At 41.0% G+C, this 20,825-nt stretch overlaps 2 protein-coding genes and 1 long non-coding RNA gene across 5 annotated transcripts in view; 1 reads left to right on the top strand and 2 right to left on the bottom strand.

Annotated features, from left to right (window-relative positions):
- The window catches only part of Hells (helicase, lymphoid specific), a 34,857-nt gene extending 30,498 nt beyond the window's left edge, over positions 1 to 4,359 (bottom strand). The window contains exons 1-2 of the mRNA XM_034504217.3: positions 4,192 to 4,359; positions 3,757 to 3,878 (exon numbers count right to left, since the gene is read on the bottom strand). Of these exons, the coding sequence (XP_034360108.1) occupies positions 3,757 to 3,878; positions 4,192 to 4,222 (153 nt within the window). The 5' untranslated portion in view covers positions 4,223 to 4,359. The remainder of the gene's footprint in view (positions 1 to 3,756; positions 3,879 to 4,191) is intronic.
- A 167-nt stretch (positions 4,360 to 4,526) lies between these two features.
- Positions 4,527 to 20,700, top strand: LOC143436208 (uncharacterized). The gene is made up of 3 exons (XR_013106374.1): positions 4,527 to 4,654; positions 9,682 to 9,800; positions 20,575 to 20,700. It is a non-coding gene; the product is annotated as an uncharacterized LOC143436208 (long non-coding RNA).
- Tbc1d12 (TBC1 domain family member 12) overlaps positions 14,244 to 20,825 on the bottom strand; it is a 74,579-nt gene continuing 67,997 nt past the window's right edge. For all 3 annotated transcript variants that reach the window (XM_034509957.2, XM_034509949.2, XM_076920256.1), the window contains 4 exons: positions 20,631 to 20,759; positions 20,282 to 20,391; positions 17,718 to 17,976; positions 14,244 to 16,007 (listed from right to left, as the gene is read on the bottom strand). In XM_034509957.2, the coding sequence (XP_034365848.1) occupies positions 15,939 to 16,007; positions 17,718 to 17,976; positions 20,282 to 20,391; positions 20,631 to 20,759 (567 nt within the window). In that variant the 3' untranslated portion in view covers positions 14,244 to 15,938. The remainder of the gene's footprint in view (positions 16,008 to 17,717; positions 17,977 to 20,281; positions 20,392 to 20,630; positions 20,760 to 20,825) is intronic.

The raw sequence follows: 20,825 nt of genomic DNA, 5'->3' as shown, positions 1-20,825 counted from the left end.
TCCACGATACTAAATTAAAGAGGCACAAATACCATTCAAGGCCATCCTTCTACACAGCAAGTTAGGTGCCAGCCTAAATACATACCAAGACCCTGTCTCAAAATACATTAATTCAAAGCAATGAAATTAAAAACAAAAACAAAACCCCCGAAACGCAAACCACTAAACGGAGGGTGAGGGAGAACAGGAAGGAAGGACTTAACAAAGTATAATGACATACATGAAAAACACCATATAAAATCCTAACTTTTAGGCTAATCAAAACAAACAAAACTCTCACTGGCCAGGGGCTACCACATCTTTTAATAACTTTAAAATTGCTGTTACCCAGGCACAATGGCCTATACCTTTAATCCAAGTACTCAGAGGACATAGGAAGGAGAATCAAGGGTTCAAGTCACAGTTACATAGGGAATTCCAAGCCAATCTGGGTTACAAAAGATCCTATCTCAAAAAAACTCAGAACAGAAAAACCTGTGCTATAAGATGCCTTCTGCCACCTGGAGATTCAGCCTTCAAGAATGTCATCACCAAATTCAGCCCCTCAAACTTTAATCAGAACAGTGTCACCTAAATCAACCTTTCTTATTTGTCTGTCTGTAGGCAGGCAGCATGTGTGGACATTTGCAGGTCTGCACACCTATTAGTGAAGACGAAAGAAAAACTTTGAAGTCCATTCTCTCCTACCTTTACACGGGTCCTGGGAATCCAGTTCAGGTTGCCAGTCTTGTACACCCAACAATTTACCAGCTGAGTGATCTGATCAGCACAAACCTCTTTTCAAAGTTCAGTATGCATAGTGTACTGCTCATGTCTTCTTATCCCTTGCCAGCATTTTGTGTTCCCCAGAGCTTTGCCCTTATGTTTTAACTTTAAGAGCCCAAAGCTCACCTCAAACTTACTATGTTAACAGATGACCTTGAATTGATTCTCCTGCCATCTACCTCCCAGATACTGGGATTACACATGGGCCACGACACCCAGCTAGATCATTGGTTTCACGTCACATTACCTCTACTTTTATATTGCTTTTATATATCATTTATCTATTGAGTAATTTAACTTTATGGATATAGATGTTTTATCTACCGGGTATCATGTCTGTGAACCACTTGTGTACCTGGTATCCAGAAGCCAGGTGGGCAATGAACCCCCTGGAACTGGAGTTACAGAAAATTATGAGGCACCAAGGAGGGTGCTGGGAATTAAAACTGTGTCTTTGAGAAGACTGAAGGTGTGCATGGATGCCAGAGATGTCAGATTCCCCAGAGCTGTAGTTTTGTGAGCCAGCCAACATGGATTCTGGAGGCAAACTCAAAATCTCTGTAAGAGCAATTAACAGTTACTCACTACCCACCTCCCCAGCTCTACAATTTCTAAAATGTAATTAACTCTAATACATAAAGTAGATGAAGACTCAATGAATAAAACATTGGAAATAAAACCTGGCCTTTTCTGTCTTCTGTTTTGAGATCTTTCTATGCGATTTGTCTGGTGAATGCCACACATAGTACACGGAATTTTGTATGAGCTTTGTTTGGTAGAAGGTGTAAAAGTATACAATGGCAATCTCTCTAAACAAAGTAATTCTTTGGGGGAAGGTCTCTGCACCATGAAACCGCTCTGCCTACTCCCACACAAGAGCCCCCATTGTGCCCCTCGGCACCAAGAGCAGAGACGTTAAAGATTTGTTAACTGAAAGATGGTTCCAGGAACTCCTAGACACTGACACCAACTCCCAAGGATGAACGCACACAATTGAGAGAAACAATGGAGACCCAGAGTCTGAGGCCTCGGCAGTTGAGGGCAAGAGTTCAGTTTCAGAGTATAGGAGAGTGTGCACAACCGATTCTCCTGTGTGTGACTTACAGGATGATTGGTACCCTACAAGGAGCAGATCCTGTTATGAAGTTAGACTGGCTTGATCCCCCACTACCGTATACAGGAGCATCCACTGAAGGAAGTAGGATGGTACTGCATAATGAAAGAAGAGTGAGATACCAGGAACTTCCCTTTGGGGAGAGAATAAGGAGAACAGGCCCATATTGTAAGACTAAGGAGCATAGGAACAAATGCAAGTAGGAAACAGCTCAATGTTTGGTGTGCTCCACGGTGCAAACACTGTCCCTTGAGGAATGAAAATTCCTCATATGGGTTTGTTTCTCAGGACTCAGTGTCTGGGACCTCCTGACTACAAAGGCTGAGAGCCTGCAGGTAAAAATGTAAAGGGCTGCTGAACCTCAGAGAACAATAGGGACTTAGAATCTTACTGAACCTAACAATCTGTGAGAAGATCATACATCTCTTGGAGTTATTAAGTCCACTTTCAACATTACCTGTGATTGAGCTACTATGCAAATACAGAGTACAAAAGGTGTGGCACCTCCAATAAACTGGCTATCTTGCCTGATTTGTCCATTAGATAGTGTCAGTTTCCTTCCTACACCTCTTTGGGACCTGAACCCAACTGTAGCTGCGGCCTGGCACATTTACTTTATAACCAACTGGCTCACTTCGTTAATTTGTGAAAATAATCTGGGCTGGAAAGATGGCTCAGCAGGTAAAAGTGCAATTGCTGTTGCAAAGGTGCCAGGTTTGTTTCCTAGCACTCCTGCTATGTCAGATGGCTCCCATCCAGCTTATTCTAGCTCCAAACTCACCTGCAGCTACTCCAAATTCAAATGAACATATCACACACACATAAACACACTTCAAAATAATAAAGGGAAAAATGTTTAAAAAAAAAAAAAAGTAAGCCAGAAAAAGTGGCACAGGCCTATGCTCCCAACACTCAGGAGGTTCAGAATGGAGGGACTACTGCGAGTTCTAGTCCAGCCTGGGCTACAAAATTAAGATTAAATAAAAATCTCAAAGAGAATTCATATTATATTGACAGGATGAAATAAATGCAAGGAAAAAAAAGAAGGATTTAAGAACTTCCCATGATTATATCACCTTTTCTTGCATATGCAACAATTAAGCAGCAGGGTGGGACTTCACAGTACTAATCAAGAACTAGCTGCTTTTACTAAGTTTTAAAAGACTCTGTTTAAAGAAACTACAAATACTGCAATTTGTCAGGAAAACAAACGTACACCTCAATTTTAGCTAAAGAATCTTATTTATTGAAAACCAAAACAAGTCAATCACCTCGGCAGCAAAGAGTAATAAACTGCTAAGACATTCTTAGGAGCAGGGAATGACTGCACACTCCAGCAATCCCAGCCCTGGGAAGCTAGGCAGGGGGAGCCTGGGGTAGGAAGGAAGGCCAGCTCAACCCTGTCTTAAAAACAGACAAACCCGACAGAAAGACAGAGGGGAAGGAAATAACCAGTCGGCCTGGATTACAGCCCAGCCTCTGACTGATGCCAACTTCTACCCTCTCTGTGTAGTAGTGCATACATTATGACTCTAGGCGTTAAAGATTAATAATGTTGGCCATTAGGCACACAGTGAAGGGACATATTTAAAAAGCAAATAAAGATGGCAAAAGCAAGCCCTCATCAGTGACTTTGGCTAAATCTTAATAGTCAAAAAAGCAATTTGAAACGTTCACTCAAGAAACAACCTACCCCAAGACCACCTTTCGGAAACCTATCGTTCAAAGCACGGGCCAAGATTTCATCTTTACAGGTACGGAAACGCCAAGTGACCAGGGCTGCTTTGAAGTTCAAGGAAAAGCCGAGCAAGTGGCGAAGGGACGCTTGGGGCCGGGGGTGGGGAAGCCGGGGAGAGCCTCGGGTCGTGGGGCATTACCTCCTCTAACATCTTCCGCTCCTTTTCAAGTCCCGCAGCCTCGAGCTGTTCTTCCTCCTCCAGCATGGCTGGAGTAATCACTGCAGGCTCCGTCTGCTCAGCCATTTCTGGAACCAAGGGCCCTAAGGATGGACGGGGGGACTTTCAGAATGTGATCCAAGTTCCAACCACCAAGTTCCAACTTACGAAAGCCACGGCCCTCCTCCTCCCTTCCCGGTTGCATCTGAAGCAAAAGCCATAGACAGCGACTGGGTGACGAAACCCATCTGCCCGGACCCAGCTCGTGAAGAGAGGTGCAAGGGAGACTTGGGGGAACCCTTCCGTGCCACCCAGCGGACGAGGTGGCCGGCCGCGGCTCCTCACGCCTCCTTCCCCCTCAGCCCGGACCTCGGCGAGCTCCCTCCCCAGGATGCAGCCTCCTCGCTGCCGGCTCACCGCTGCTGCTCGCCGGCGGCTCCGCAGGCATGGCTGGACACCGGCCGGGAACACAGTTGCCGCAAGCGCCGCGAGCTAATCCCTCACAGTGCAGCACTCCCGACCGGCTCGCTCGCCCCACGGCGCAAGAAATTCGCGCGCTTCACTTTCGCGGGAAAACCCGGTCATCTCGCGAGACTTCCGGCTCCCCGCCCTCTACGGGCCTTCAGCTCACGAGATTTGGAGCAGCTTGGTTCCGCCTCTCCGCAGTAGGGATGCTTTAAGCCTTTGCCTGCACCCGAATCTCGGGCAAATGGGTGTTTCTAGCTCCAGCCTCGAACTTTTTCCGTGATCATAGAGACTCCGCTGACCTTAGTGGCCCAGATTGTCTCTTTTTTATTTAATGATGGTTCCGAGTTGCTTGGCGGGGTGCAAGACCTTTTCACACACTGGATTGTTTGAACACCCCCAATAACTCCTTTCGGTAAGAAAACGATCATGAAGTTCAATGTTAGGATGTCAAAAACCGCCAAGCTCGCTGGACCCTGCCCGGTTGTAGTTCACGTTTTTCGTAAGATTCCTTTCCAAATAAGTCTGAGGAGTGGTTTATGAGCAAGAAGAAATAAGAAACTAATATTATGGCCGGTTCAGGGAAAAATTATTTAGGATAAAATAATGAGTGATAAACTGAGAGGAAGAGACGAGACTCAGAAACATGGTCTGAAGGTATAGCGGGGTTGGTGTAATGCTTGCCTAGCATGCACAGAGCATTGAACTAGCCTCAGGGCTGCAAAAAGCAGGCTGAGTAGGGAAAGGCTGTCATCCCGTGCAGTGTGGGTGCTGGCACAGGATTAGGACTTCTAGAAGGTCATCCTTGGTTACTAGCTAACTTAGAGACACCTTGGCATACATGAAACTTTTTTTGAAAAACATTCATAAACCAAATAGAGCACTAATAAAAGTGGGTGCTGAAGGGTTTTTCTCTTGGCTGTTTTGCTTGGGTTTCAATTCCTTTTCTGCAATGCCTTTCGCAGGGAGAAAAGTCCTGCAGGTTGTCCTTTCATCTCTTTGAGTAGCAACCGAGTGGCATTTGTAAGCCTACCCCCACACCTCTAAACATGTACGCTAAGTAAAAATGTAAAGAAAATTTTAAGAAAAAAGACACGAGTTTACAATGTACCATAACCACCTTCCGGATTCTCTATTTTAAAAAAAAAAAAAAAAAATCAGATTTTATTTGAGACAGGGGCTCACTATGCTGCCCGACCTGGTCTAGAACTTGCTATGTGGATTATGCTGGCCTTGAACTCATAGAACCTCACCCGCCTCTGCCTCTCAAGTGCCAATCTATGCAATCATGCCTTGATAATCAACTTCCCTTCTACTTCAGAAACAGTAGGTTGATCTGTCCAGAACAAGAGTTGGAGCACAATGCAAATTCATTTGGTTCTCAAAGAAAAGACATCTGCTACATTGCTACATTAATTTCCTGACCCATCTTTGCTGCTGTGCAGACCAAATACTAGGAATGAAAAAAAAAAAAAAAAAAAAAAAAAAAAAAAAAAAAAAAAAAAACTGTCTACTTTCTAGATCTTTGTTTGTAAATGCCTCCAGGCAACAGAAAATAAGAAAATATACAACAATGAAATAGAGCTTCTTAAATCTATGCATTGGTTACTTAAATTCCAGGAAACAGAACAGGGTAATAGAATTGGTGGTTCTTTAATATTAGGTAATTGGATGCCTTGGGGCTTGGGGGGAGGATGACAAGCAAAGAAATGTCAAAAAGCCAATCAGTCTAGGGTAAGAGTAATCTAGACAGAAACTACAATTACCCAAAAACCAAGGCAGAAAACAAGGCAGAAGCTCAGACATGCTTTGAATGTCAAAAAGAAGGCAGTATGTATTAGCCGGGAGATGGCTCAGCAGCTAGGAGCACTTACAGCTCCTGCATTTGGTTCCCAGCATGTGCCTGTGCCTGTAACTCCATCTCCTGGGGACCAATGCCCTCTTCTAGCCTCCTTGGCTACTCATGTGCATGCACAAAGACCTCTCACAGGCTCATAAATACAGTTTTTAAAGAAGGCTAAAGATAAGCAGAGTTGGCAAGAGGGAATGTCACAGAAAGAGCTTGATAACCCAGATATGACATTGGGATTTTTCTTTTGAAATATTTTATTACTCTACTCCCACAAAATATGTTGGAATCCTTATATTAACGGTCTCACTATCCACCCAATCAGATTTCAATACCAAATCTAACCATTGTTCACTTTTATACTACAAAGTCTCCTTCAAAGACATAATTCCCCCATTTTCCCGGTAATATTTGCAAATCTAGCATCTGAATTACCTTTTCACTCCCTTATTTTTCTCTTCAGGAAGTCTACTCCAGGAATCTTAGATTAACATTCCATTCTCCAGGGTTCCTAAATGTTCACTGAAGTCTTTCCATTATTATTCAAATATTTAAATCGCTATTGGAAGAGGAGGGAGGACTGCAGAATCGGGGAGAGGAAGAGGAGCAATTACGTTTTGATCAACATCATTCTCCCCTTTGTATCTTATTCTAGAATGCTTTACACTTAGCCAGGCACTGTGACGCACATCTTTGATTCTGGTGCTCTGGAGGCTGAGGAAAGTGGATCTTTGTGAGTGTTCGAAGCCTATGGTCTACGTAATAAGTTCTAGGACAGCCAGGAATACTTAGTGAAACTTTCTCTAAAAAGCAGAACAATAACAAAAGGAAATATTTACACTTAACTAGCACTCAGAGGAGTCTGAGGTAAGAACACTGCTATATATTTGTTAGCCTGGGCCACAAAGCGTTTTTCAAATCAGCCTAAGGTACAAAATGGCTCACACCTGTAACTCCAACTTCCTGGAACCAAAGATAGAGGACCCCCGTAAATCTTGAGGCTATCCTTGTTAACATTAAGGAGTTTGGGGCCAGAAAAGGCTACGTAATTGTTACTGGGAGTTAAGAGTCTGACCTAGCTGCTTCCAGGGTTTTGACCTTTTATTCAGAGAACTGAAATAAATGTAATGTAGCAAGGAGACTTTACTCAAAGTAATAGTATAGAACAGAAAGAAAGCATTACCAAGACAGACAGTGGGCCACATGAGGGAGGGTACACAAGGGTCCTGATTATTGTTTAGGACTTCCTTCTATGGGGTTTGGGAGGAGGAGTTTGGTTGCTAAGGGGTACAGTTTGGGTGGTTTCTCTACTTTGATTAACACCCTTAAATAATATAGGCATTTGTTACTGGGCATGTCCTAACCCTATGCATCTGGCTTTAATTATTGGTACATCCAACTGTGTACAGACATACACAGGATGATAGGAGATTCTTTTTAAAGTTTGAGAACACAGGTTGCTGTATTACTCGTAGCTCCGAAATCAACTAGGCAACTAGGTTTTCCTTCCTTCCTACCTAGATGCATTGAAAACATGTTCAAATAGATGGTCATTACTGGGAGAAGAAACTGATTTTCTTGTTTGAAGTGAGATGTGTACAGATGGAGCAGGAGGGTGCCCTAGGTTACTAACAGGTTCCTAGATGCATTGTTCAGAACTGGGTGTGTATGTGTGTATAATATGTGCAGGTTAGGGTCTCAAGTTGTTAGATGCATTATTAGAAGAGGAGTGTGAGTTTATCTCCCAAACCAAGTAAAATCTCAAGATGGTAGGCTATCTTCTATGCTTGCCAGTTACAGAGTGACCCTTGTATAAAACAAAACCTACTACACATAGAAACAAATACCTACACTAGCATTTAAAAACTGGTATCTCCTACTTATCCTTTAGCAATCTGGTTGTCATACTCAATACACACTGAAGTATTTACTAATATAACGAGTTGCCTACTTCCCTCTGTGTTGCAAAACTTACTGGATATATTTCAGTTCCTATCTTGATCTCATTGCACAGGGGAACTGAAGTTCCAGGGGGAAAAGCCTCACTCACCTGTGGGAAGATTCTAAGAGGCTGATTAGCTAATTATTAACTCTACCAAAGGATCTCGGGAGATGGATCAGTGGCTAACGTGCTTGCTAAGCAAGCATGAACACAGCAATTCAGATCCCCAGAAAGCCACGTTACATGTTACATGAGGATAGCGGCCCATGTGCAATTCCAACCTCAGAAGGTGGAAACCGGATCCCTAGGACGATCTGGCTAACAAGACCAGTCATAACCCACGCACATGTACATACACACACCACTTGCAGGAACAAATGGAAAACAAAATACAAACAAACCAACAGTGAAATGGAAAGAAAGACGCAGGTGCAGAGGCAGAATTATCAGTCTTTAGTCCCTGACAGCCAATTGTCTATCTAAGCTATCTCAATCTAAGCTCCTCTATCAGGGAAAGCCTTTGGGATATTTTCTAAGCAGATCATAGCTTCCTTCAACCCAACGGCAAAGAATGTCCTCTGCTTGCCCCAAAACCTACAGCAGAGCTCCTAGTGTAGTGATGTGTACCAATGAAGTGCAGACAGAGAAAGAGCATTCACTGCCCGCCCCATAATCTACATAGAAACAGTCTACACAGAAAGTTTGAGAGACCCACATCATAAAAGATACATATGTAGACAAGTGTGCTGATGCAGGCCTGTAATGGCAGCACTCTGGAGCTGAAGGCATGGAGGATCTACAGTTTGGAGCCACAATGTAGAATTCTTACCTTTAAAAATAAAAACTTTTTAAAACAATTTTTAAAACTTATAGGAAATATTTCTCTATTAGAGATACAAAAAGAGAAGGGGGGGAAGGGCAAACATAAGCAAAACTCCCACTTTCTAGCAGACACTGTGACCTGACCCAGTCTTGTAGGATTATTCAATTAAAGACTAACTTCCTGATGACGCTGCACCAAGGCACAAGTTTCAGAGAGAACAAATGGAATTTTAAGATCTGCTCACTAAAATCTACGCAAATAAGACCCCACTGAACTGTCAAATGGTGCAGGTAGCAAGGCCAGACACAAATACCCTTCTCATTGTGTCTCCCTGGCTGCTCTGGAATTTGCTGTAGAGACCAGGCTGGCTCCAACTCAAGAGATATGCATGCGGCTTGCCCTAAGATTAAAGCATGCACCTCCAAAACCAGCCCAGGTAACTTCTCTAAATTACTCCAAAAGACCCCATTCCCTCCAAAAGATGTGGCACAATTTCTCTGTCTCTATACTTCAGTCTTTCTTCGGCCTTCTCTCTCCCCTCTCCTCTCTCTGCCTGCTCTGCTGTTGTTCATTGTCTATACTCTATTCCCCAATGCCAGAGGCTATCATGATTGCCACAACATTCCCGATTTTGCTATAATCTACTTACCTGATGTTCTCACTAATGTGTTTGGTTAATGCCTTGATTTATGACTCTCCTTTCTTCAAAATGGTTATGTATCTAACTTTCATGGGGGAACATGTCATTTCAGGCAACTTGAACCTGTTCTTGGGCCATAGTCACTCATATAAGATACAGAATAACCCTTTTTTTTTTTTAACCTTGAGGTGAAAGCTGTGTTTTATGTCAGTTCAATGACTGACCTTGGGAGCCCAAAGGCAATGTACCACATGCCAGTGGAGGCCCTTGTGCCCAACTGTCCACGTTCCCTCCTTGTGTGGTGCTGGTGAGTTCGTCCTGCTGCTCAAACTTCCCTTTTGCTATGGCTGGTGGTGTGGGCTGGCGCTGGAGGTCCTCTTGCTTGCTTCCAACAGGAACTGAAACATTTGTATAAAAGCACTTGAGAACTTCTGTTAGCATTTAGCCTTTTCTCCTGCTATTCCTCTAATGGCTAAACTTGTGTGTTTTCCCTATCTGCTCACTCCTGTAATTCTGGCCCTTTTACATAAAAATTCTGGGAGCATCTGAAACCAAAGTGTGTTACAATGTGCCCCTAATTCCAGCACCTGGAAGACAGGTGGGTCACAAGGTTCAAGATCTTCAAGTACATGAAACCCTGTGAGAGACAGAGAGAGAGAGAGAGAGAGAGAGAGAGAGAGAGAGAGAGAGAGAGAGAGAGAGAGAGAGAGAGAGAAGTGGCACTTGTTCCCCACAACTCAATAGGGTGGAGATGTCGGAATGTACAACAGCGACCAAGGAAAGACCGAAACAATACATCCTAGATTGGAAGGAACACTACTGGCTCCTGAGAGAATACATAAATAAGGAGTGACCATTCAGTGGTCTGAATCCCCTTACTTTTCTATAAATATGCAGGAGACATAGTGGGAAAAACTGACTTGAGTGAGCTAGTCCCAAAAATATAACGTAAATCTGATCCAAAACACATCACTTTAATCTGTAAATCTCATCCTTGCTCCCAAAGACTGAGGTTAATATAAAATAAAACATAATCCAACATTAAAATTCCCATAGTCACACACCTTTAATCCCAGCACTCAGTAAGCAGAGGTGGCAGATCTATGAGTTCTAGGCCAGCCAGGACTACATAAGACCCTGTCTCAAAAATAAAACAATATCAAAACACACAAATTAAAGACACATAATAAGTTACAATTTTCTTTCTATTATTTCTTTTTATATAAGTATATGGTTGTTATACAGTGCCCTCACAGACCAGAAGAGGGTGTCTCTTGGGAATGGAATTACAGATGATTGTGAGCCACCATGTGGGTGCTGGGAATCAAACTTGGGATCTATGGAAAAGTAGCTGAACCATAGCTATAAATGTATTATTCCAAAAAGAAAGAATCAGGATATCACAAGGAATAATCACATCAAAACAAAACCCAACCCCAGGCATGTAAACACCAAATCCTATAGACCAATGTTCAACATCTGGGACTAACTCAAGGTTAAGCTTCAAAGGGCTTAGGCAGCCCCAGCTCTCTCACTCTGCCATCCCCAGCACACAAAGTGTTCATCCCACTGGTCGACAATAAGACCACCACCACAATCTTTGGGCCAACATTGAAGCAAGCTTTAATTAATTCCTGGTCAGGCTGATGGACTCTGCCCATGTCCTTCTTTGGGTTCCTCCCCAAAAAAATGGCCACAAGTCACTTTTGTTTTCAGGGGCTTAAAAAGTCCAAACCTACAACTCACCGCATTTCCTGTCAGGTCCAATTAGGGACAAGCATTCATCCTGCCCATGTCCCTCTCCCTCTGTCATCAAGCATATGCAATGCAGATGAGTCAAATAAACTTGTACAGGGGAGCAATAAATAAATAAATAAATAAATAAAGACAAGCCTTCAGCATTGCACTTTGGTTCTCAAATTAGCTTCTCTCTTAAGCTTAAGCTGGCTCCATTCTGTCTGTAGCTCTCTCTGGCAGACATCCCACTGTCCTGGCATCTCCAAAATCCAGGATTCTCTATTGCAACTGAGGCTTCACTTTTACCAGTGGCCTCTCTCAGACCCTCTTTATAGAGACTCTGGCCACAAGGTGCTAAGCCTTCCATGCTCACATGACCTTTCATGTCTTCACCTCTTGCACTGCCAAGTTCTGCTAAGATACATCTCAGAAGTCTGGCCCCCATGGATTACATCTCCTGACCCTAAAGAAATACATTCCTACTGTCCCAATGAAGCACATAAGGTTATACTTTAGTGGTGCTAATCTCTTATAACCAGAGCCCTACCAGGATCAAATAATACAATTAAATAAGCAAAATATCACATGACTGGCCCCTGGCCCAATTCCTGATAAAGTTCTTGCTCCCTACGGAAACCTCGTGAGCCAGGCTGCTGTAGTCCACATTTCTCCTGGCATTACTATCTTACAAGAATAGTGAACCAAATTCTGCCTCCAGAAGTCAACAATTTCTCCAGCCCAAAGCTCCAAATGCTTTTACAGATCGTGATGATTAATAACACTGATAAATAGAGGGGAAAAAATAAGAGCATTTCCTTTAACACCAGGGATGAGATACGGTTGCCCTCTATCTCTGTTCTTAATTCAATGTGGTGCTCCAAGTTATAGCTGCAACAAAAAGATCAACATAAGAAAACTCATATAGAGGCTGGAGAGATGGCTCAGTGGTTAAGAGCACTGGTTGTACTTTCAGAGGTCCTGAGTTCAATTCTCAGCAACCACATAGCAGCTCACAACCATCTGAAATAAAATCCGATGCTCTCTCTTCTGGTGTGTCTAAAGACAGTGACAGTGTACTCATATACATAAAATAAATTAATTAATTTTTAAAAAAGAAAAGGCATATAAATAGAAAAAGAAGGCATCAAAGATTTCTATTTGTAGATGTCATGAAACTAGAGTATAAGACTACATAGACTCTTAAAAGAATTGATACACATTTTTAGCAAAGTAGTATTTTATTGGACATTTCTTTTTTGTTGCTATGCAGCCCTGGCTATTCTGAAACTCACTAAATAGACCAGGCTGTCCTGGAATTCACAGAGAACTGCCTGATTCTGCCTCCTGACTGTTGGAATTAAAGGCATGGGCCTTTAATGCTTTAAGTGCCTGGCTGGGCATTTCTTGTTTTAAAGCTGTCTGTCCAATTCACTAGTACATTTATTGATTGAATTATTCTGTTACATGATTTCTAGGTCTTCATAGAATCTATTAATCCCCTGCTGAATATCTAGTTGGTTAATATTTTCCCGAGTGCTGTAGGCTGCCTCCTTACTGCTCTTACTGACTGCTGGCATTTCCTGTGCTACTGAAATACTTTTTAGAAAGACTATACCGGACAGTCTTAGCAATTTCAGCATTTTAGGTTTAAAATTAAGGCTTCTATTCCATTTTGAAATTATTATTTTTTAAATATTTAATTTTATATGTATGTGTTCCTGAGTGCATGTATATTACCACATCTGTGCAGGAGCTCTCAGAACCAGAATCACAGTTTTAAGCTGCCATGTAAGTGGCGGAAACAAAGTCTGGTCCTCTGCAAGAACAGTAAGTGGCTTTAACTGCTCAGCCATCTCTCCAGCCTCATTTTTGGAACTAGATTTGATTCTAGCTTTATTCTTCTACATATGGATGTTCAGTTTTCCCAGCACCATATTATAGAAAGAGACTGCCTTCTTTTCCCATTGTAGGGTTTTTGATGTTATTTCTAGTACTTTTTTGCTATTTATTTATTTTGTAGATACACATTTGTCTGTCTGTGTGTGTGTGTGTGTGCGCGTGCGTGCGTGCGTGCGTGCGTGCGTGCGTGCGTGCGTGCGTGCGTGTGTGCGCGCGTGCGCAGAGGTCACAGATCAATCTGTGAGAGACAGGATCTCATATATTATGGACTGGCTTTGACTTTAAATTCCTATACCTTTAACCTCCATCTATGAAATGTTGGGGCTGGAGATACACACTACTACACATGAGTTGTGTGGACCAAACTCTACCAAGTAAACCACATTGTCATTTCCTAAAATACACTTTAAAAAAATATATGTGAGTGCTTTGCTTGCCTGCATGTAAATGCATCACGTACATACCAGGGACCATGGAGGCCAGAAGAGGTAGATCCCCTAGAACCAGCATTATAGATTATTGTGAGCCACCACCTGGGTGCTGGAAATCACACAAGTCTTCTAGAAAAACAACCAGTGCTATCTTAACCACTAACTAAGTCATCTCTCTAGCCACTACCAATATATTTTTGTCAGCTAGATGTAGTGCACAACCTTAATCTCTTTGAGTTGGAGGCCAGAGTAGTATGCATAGTGAGTTCTAGACCAGCCCAGGCAGGGATATATAGAGAGACCTTGTCTCAGACAAATAGATGGATAGATGGATAGAAAGAGGGAGGGAGGGAGGGGTAGATGGATGGATGGATGGATGGATGGATGGATGGATGGATGGATGGGTGGGTGGGTGGATGGATGGATGGGTGGGTGGGTGGATGGATGGGTGGATGGATGCTGTATGGGGTCACATGAGTAATCACATTATTGCCTATTTATGTGGCCCAAAGGGAATGAACATACAACTGTACAGTAGCTGCTCTGAAAGGCTCAAAGCACTGACAACCTCATAGATCCCTTAGAGAAGAAATCTGAGCATCCCCACAAAAAAGTTATTTCTTTTTTCTAGATGTTGACTAAACCTGAAAGCACCAAAGTAATGAAGACTCATTTCCTCATAATTCTGTGTACAAGTTTTATTTTTCATAGTAATTGTTACTAGTGGATTTTAGTGAATTTCTTATATTTACATTTTATATACACATTTATACATGGTAGGTAAAGAAACTGTACAATAAAAAAAATAAGAGAAAGAGATACAGAATGTAGGATCACCTTAGCAAACTAATACATGAAATAACATTAAAGTAGTATAAATTCAATGAGATTACACCCAGAGGTCATGTGCCTTTTATGAGGGACACCAATATCAAGTGATAGTCCTCATGCTAGAACCTATAAGACTCTAGAAACTCCCTCACTATTTTATTATACTACCAGTTTCACTGAGCCAGCCCCTGTAACAGGAGTTAATTCTACAGGGTTCCTGAGACTAGAATGATCCACCCATAGGGTAAAAATATATGCACTTCCTCTGGTCCCACATCCTAAGGCAGTTTATTATCCAATAAGGAAGAATCTCTGGCTTGTTAGTCTAAAGACTATATATGTATGTCCACTACTAACAGAAATGTGTGCTTCTATGTTGTTTAGAACCAAACTGCAACATCAAAACAGTACAAATCTCATCAACAACCAAATAGTATTTTATACAGATATTAACCATAATATTCAAATGATTTAGGTTAGATTAAAAAATTAAGAATAATAAATTTAATGTCAGTTTACCAATGATTAATAATTATCTGAGATGCCATTAGACTAAGAAAAAAGGTAAAATTATTTTTACTATTATTCCCATCAATTAGAAAAAATATGCATAGAGTTTCACAAGTCTTAGACTTAGCTATATAAAGTTTTAAATTTCAAACTGAAATTAATAAAATTTGTTTCTATAGATAGAACATGGATTTTAACTAAAAAATTCAAGTCTTGTAAGTAGTGTGTTATCTCGAACTCTTAGAATTCATTGCTTTTTTATTCTTATTCTCAAAGTCAAGTCTTTAGTCCACTAAAGTGCAAAAAGATCTTCCATTCTACCAGTTACTTAGTTTTTTTAAATGTTAAGTTGCTACATAACAATTTGCAGACAAGAAACAAAAAGGCAAAAATTCTTTTATGATAGAAGTTACTTAGAGAAAGATTTCTCTTCAAAAACAAAGGGACATAACACTGTGGGAAACACCATAAGCAAATCGAGAAATAGTGTCCATCGGTATTCCAGTTCTAGAGGGTGGGAACTTCCATAGCCTATGTGTAAGGTAAGCAAGAGCTTCAGTGACTAACCCAACTTACAACTCAAGTCGCTTACTACTGGTCTAGAATATCTTCAAAAGCTCCGAACTGGAGATAATACATGTGTTCTATCTTTTTTGGGACTAAAGTAGGGTTTAACAGTCCTACTCTGACTCCAGAAGTGCATTTGTAGTTAATTGTTTAAAAAAAAACAACATAAAAAATTGAAGTTTCTGTGAAGCTATTTAAAAAAAAATTATTGCATTAAAGTATTTACTCCACATTATGGAGTAATTGCCAACTGAGTCTTTTCCTGTGAAAAAAGGCTCTCCCAGGTACTTTTTAATTAATACTGTCAATAAATTACGTATTTCATTTACTTCAGCCATGGAATTTAAACCCAGAAGTTTTCCAGCTCTTGATTCTTCTCTCAACATTTTCTTCCACGCTATCTACATAAGAAAGAGGAAACTTTCCCCCAAAACTACCTTTTGCATTTCAGTTTGTCACTAACTCAAAGGTCAGCTCTTCAGAGCAGGGCTGCTGTTCTTATCGCCTTCTTTAATGTCCTTTGTAACAGATGCAAAGACCTGCAAACAGCATGAAACAAAGAGATTTAAAGAACCATGGGCATAAACACAGAAAGCTTTTCTGAAATATTAGCATTCTCAAGTCCTCATAGCACCTTTTAAAAAGGTCTCTGGACAGGGTCTCGCATGGCCCACACTGGCACTGAACTTGTTGCTTAGCAGATAACTGAATGGCTGATCTTGCTGCCACCTCATGTGCTGAGATTACAAGCACATGCCTCCATCCCAGGCGCCAGATTACCTGGGTTTTTGTTTATTTTGCTTTGTTTTTTTTTGTTTTTGTTTTTATATTTATTGGTTCATTGGTTGTATATATGAGTATGTATGTATGCCTTGGTCAGTAGACAGCTTGTCTGAGTTGGTTGTCTTCTGCCATGTGGGTTGAGGGGATTGAACTCAGGCAGCTAGGCCTGACAGCAGAAACCTGAGCCATCTCCCCTCCTCTCCTTTTTTTTTTTTTTTTTTTTTTTTTCCTTTTTTGAAAGCCCAGCTTTATGGAATATAATTAGATTCCAGTTTTCATCAATTGCAAATTACTCTGATATTACTGAACTAATATTCTTATATTTCACTTTCAAAGGCTATTAAACTATGAAGTTAAAGGACAGTTTGAGACATCTATAAACTAAGTGACAATGTTTATTTTATGTCATTTAATTTAACCAGTGTATGTGCTTTCTCCTAACAAGACTAAGCATTTGAAAATCCAGGATCTCTGTGTGTGGTATGTATGTGGTAGCAGATACTGTATTCCCAGAACAGGAGCAAGAGTTTGAATAGGAATGACCCATATAGGGTCATCTATTTGAATGCTTGGTCATATGGCAGTGGTAATACTTGAGAGGAATTAGGAGGTATGAACCTTATTGGTGTATATGTGTCACTAGGGGTGTGTTTGGAGTTTCAAAAGCTCAAGCCAGGTTGAGTATCTCTCTTCTTGCTGTCTACAGATTCAGATATAGACTTCTCAGCAACCATGTCTGACTGAATGCTGCCATGTTCCCTACCATGAGGATCATGGACTAAAAACTAAGCAAGGACCCATTAAAATGCTGTGGTAATGGTGTCGATTCACAGCACAGTACACTGACTAAGATAAAGGTCATTCTCACAACTATACAATAAGATCAAGTCAAGCCTCAGAGACCCAGACTCAAAACAACAAAAAGCCAGGATCATACATTAGGTTCTTTCTGTTGTAAGCTTATAACACCCAGCAGCTAGGGCTTTTTGGTGTTGGTCTCTTGTTTTTAACATTTGTTTGTTTGCTATGTGTGAGTGTATCAGCACACATGTGCATAGTGCATGTGTGAGGTCAGTGCTCTCCTTCCATCGTGAAGAACCCAAGGATTACACTCATGCTTGTTGTCACACTTGGAAGCAAGCAGGAACCTTTACCAAGCTTAACTCATCTTGCCAGCCTCACAGGAGGCATTTAATGCAATGTGTGCCTGTTTGAAATATCAAAATAATACAGAAGGCATGACTACTGTAGATGGCAATTCACTAAAATACTGCAGGGCTTTGTAAAGTAAAACTGTTAAGTTTAGATATGTAGAAGGGAGAAATCCATTTTAAATCATCCCATCTCAAAGCGAAATTTATTTTTAGTTTAAGCACTAACATTTGTGATAGAGAATTGCTTTACAAAAAGTCTACAGATTAAAAAACTATTAAAAGTTAAAAATTAAATAAATGAAGTCACTTTACCTGAGTCCATTTCTTGGTGCTATTCTGCATCTGAATGGCTGCGATACAGCTGAAAAGCTTTTCTGATGTTATATCTTCTGGCAATTTGGTAAGAAATTGTGCTATATGAATAAAGTCCATCTGAAGGAGTATATCTTCATATAGCCGGAGGATCCCCAGTCCAGTCCTAAATAAAAATTCCTCCCCATCTCTACAAAACACATCCCAGACACGACAGGCCAGATCAAGCGGCAGTGATTTGCTGTACAAGGTGAAGATCCTAGAGGTGAGGAGAAACCGTCACTGAACACGCACTGACTCATTCCTCACTGAGCATCCCGAGGGAAAGCAAGTACACAGTGATAAAACAACAAATACAGTACGATGCTTCTTCTCAAAACTTGAATAGTGATAAATTAAGCAGTAAGTAATGACATTAAGTAAATTTCACCCTTACATGGAGACAGTCTAGAATCAACCGGGGTGTGGGAGTGAGGGGGTAAAATAGCATAATGGTTAGAGCCATGGGGCTCTGAAATCAGAATGCTTGGGTTTGAATTTATAACTTCCTAATGTGAGATTGAGCATAATATTTAGTCTTGCTAAATGAAAGAGAAAGGAAAAGGCCCAAATGACTTTAAAAAATCATATTTGATCATGGTCATTATTTGCTTATTAATTATTTCCATCAAAGCGTATAGCCAGTCTGGGTTTGGAGGTAGAGCACCTGCCTATCACACACTCTCAGAATAAACTGGATAACCTGCATATGGTGGCACATGCCTGAGACTCAAGCACTTGGGAGGTAGACTATGGAGATCAGAATTGTAAGGCCATCCTCAGCTACATAGAAGTTTAAGGCCAGCCTGAACTAGAAGCCCTGACTTAAAATTTAATAAAATTCCACAACTACTCCTAAAAAAATTGTTTTTAAATGTTATGTGTCTGCCTGGATGTATGTCTGTGCATGCAGTACCTGAGGAGGCCCTTGGATTGGAGTTACAAACTGTTGTGAGCCACTTTGAGGGTGCTGGAACTTGAACCAGCTTTCGGCCAGTGCTGTTAAACACTGAGCTATCTCTCCAGACCCAGATTCTCCACTTCTTATCAAAATTTACCAGTGATACTAAAGTCAACTGGCTGTTGCTTACCACACAAATCCTCAGTATTAGAACAGAACATATTGGAAATAAGAAAATATATATTAGCATCTAAATAGGGAATCATTCCTAATTTAGAGCTTTAGATAAAGCTTTGAAAAACATCTTGTATTAAATACTACCATGTAATATAGCTCTACTATGTTACGAATAAACTGCAAGTACTTTTTTCTAAGAGATTAGTATACGCCGGGCATTAATAAGACAATCCACTACCACAGTCCACTACATCTCAAGGAATTATTATAGTGTCTATTTGTGTGTGTGTGCATGCCTGCACAGAGTGTGTACGGGCTAGCATACATATGCCATAATGAATGTGTTCGCCAGAGGACCACTACTGGAGTAGACTCTTGCCTTGCACCTTGTGGAAGCAGGGTCTCACTTAATTTTGATGCTTTGCTCATTACTCCAGGTTAGCTCCCCAGTGATTCTCCTGACTCTGTCTCCCATGTGGCCATTGGAAGGCTGAGATAAGTACCATTGCATCTGGATTTGTTCATAGGTTTGGGGGTCAAACTCAGGTTGTCAGGTTTGTGTGCCTAGTGCTTTCCCATGCTGACCCTTTTCCCAGTTCCCTATTCTCTCTTATTTAAAAAAAAAAAAAGATGTGTGTGTGTGTGTCTGTCTCTCTCTCTCTCTCTCTCTCTCTCTCTCTCTCTCTCTCTCTCTGTGTGTGTGTGTGTGTGTGTGTGTGTGTGTGTGTGTGTGTGTGTGTGGTAACTTCAGGGCAGAAGGCATTAGATCCTCTGGAGCTGCAGTTACAGGCTATGGTGAAGCTGCTCAAGCTCGGTACTGGGCAGTGAACTCAGGTTCTCCGCAAGAGTAGCTTGCACTTTTAGTAGCTGAGCAATGTCTACGGGTTCTTCCCTATTCACTTTTATAATAATAAAAAAAAAAAAAAATAGAAACTAATTTCAAGTCAGTCTATGTTTTTTGTTTGTTTCATTTTCAAAGACAGAATTTCTCCTGGCCCAGGAACTCACTTTGCAGACCTGGCTGGCCTTGAACTCAGAGATTCTCCTGTGTCTGCCTCCTAAGCATTGGGATTAAAGGCATACACCACCAAGCCTGGCTCCAGTCTATGTTTTTAGATACATCCTTACAAAATGTTGAACTTTTTCATTTTTAAGGAAAAGTGCCTTTTAGGGCTGGAGAGATGGCTCAGTGCTTAAGAGCACTGGCTGCTCTTCCAGAGGTCCTAAGTTCAACTCCCAGCAACCACATAGTGGCTCACAACCATCTGTAATGGGATCTGACGCCCTCTTCTGGCACACCGGTGCACATGCAGATAGAGCACTCAAATACATAAAATAAATCTTTAAAAAACAACAACAAAAAAAAAGGAAAAGTGCCGTTTAGATGTATAATCTCACCTATCTGATTTACTGTATTTCCTAAAAAACAGAGAAAGTTATGACTTACCAATCTATCAAATATATATCTGGTGTAAGATTATAGGACTTGAAATGAAGAAATAGTTTGGATAAGTTTTCCTCAAAGAATACTTCAAATGTTGCAAAATACTTCAACATCTATACATAGAAAAAAATAAAATTACAAAATAATATACTGCAGAAAGAGAAGCTGTTAATATTAATAGAAAATTTTTAGCAACTCTTTTGAGTTGCTTCAAGTTTTCCAAAATTATTATTCAGTGAAAATTTGTCTATTTGATTAGACTACCTCAATCTCCTCATGTTTTTTATTTTAAGCAGGTATTCAGAATATGGAAACTTCTGAGGACAACACAGTGTATCCCAAATGTTCATACCATGCTGTGATCCACACGAAAAAAGGCCAGCTGGCATGGCTTGTTCAGGAGATTTGCAAACGCGATAAAGGCGTCTGCTTCCTCCAGATTGAGGATGAGCACAGCTGCAATAAAGGACATCCCTTGGACCTTCAAAGGGAAGGAAAAATAAAAATGGTTTGAAATGGGTCTACAGTTTAGTCACCCTTCGCAAAA

This window comes from Arvicanthis niloticus, chromosome 1, assembly GCF_011762505.2.
Source record: "Arvicanthis niloticus isolate mArvNil1 chromosome 1, mArvNil1.pat.X, whole genome shotgun sequence".
NCBI classification, from domain to species: domain Eukaryota; kingdom Metazoa; phylum Chordata; class Mammalia; order Rodentia; family Muridae; genus Arvicanthis; species Arvicanthis niloticus.
The sequence above is the reverse complement of the archived record's forward strand: the minus strand, read 5'-3'. Positions and strand labels throughout refer to the sequence as shown.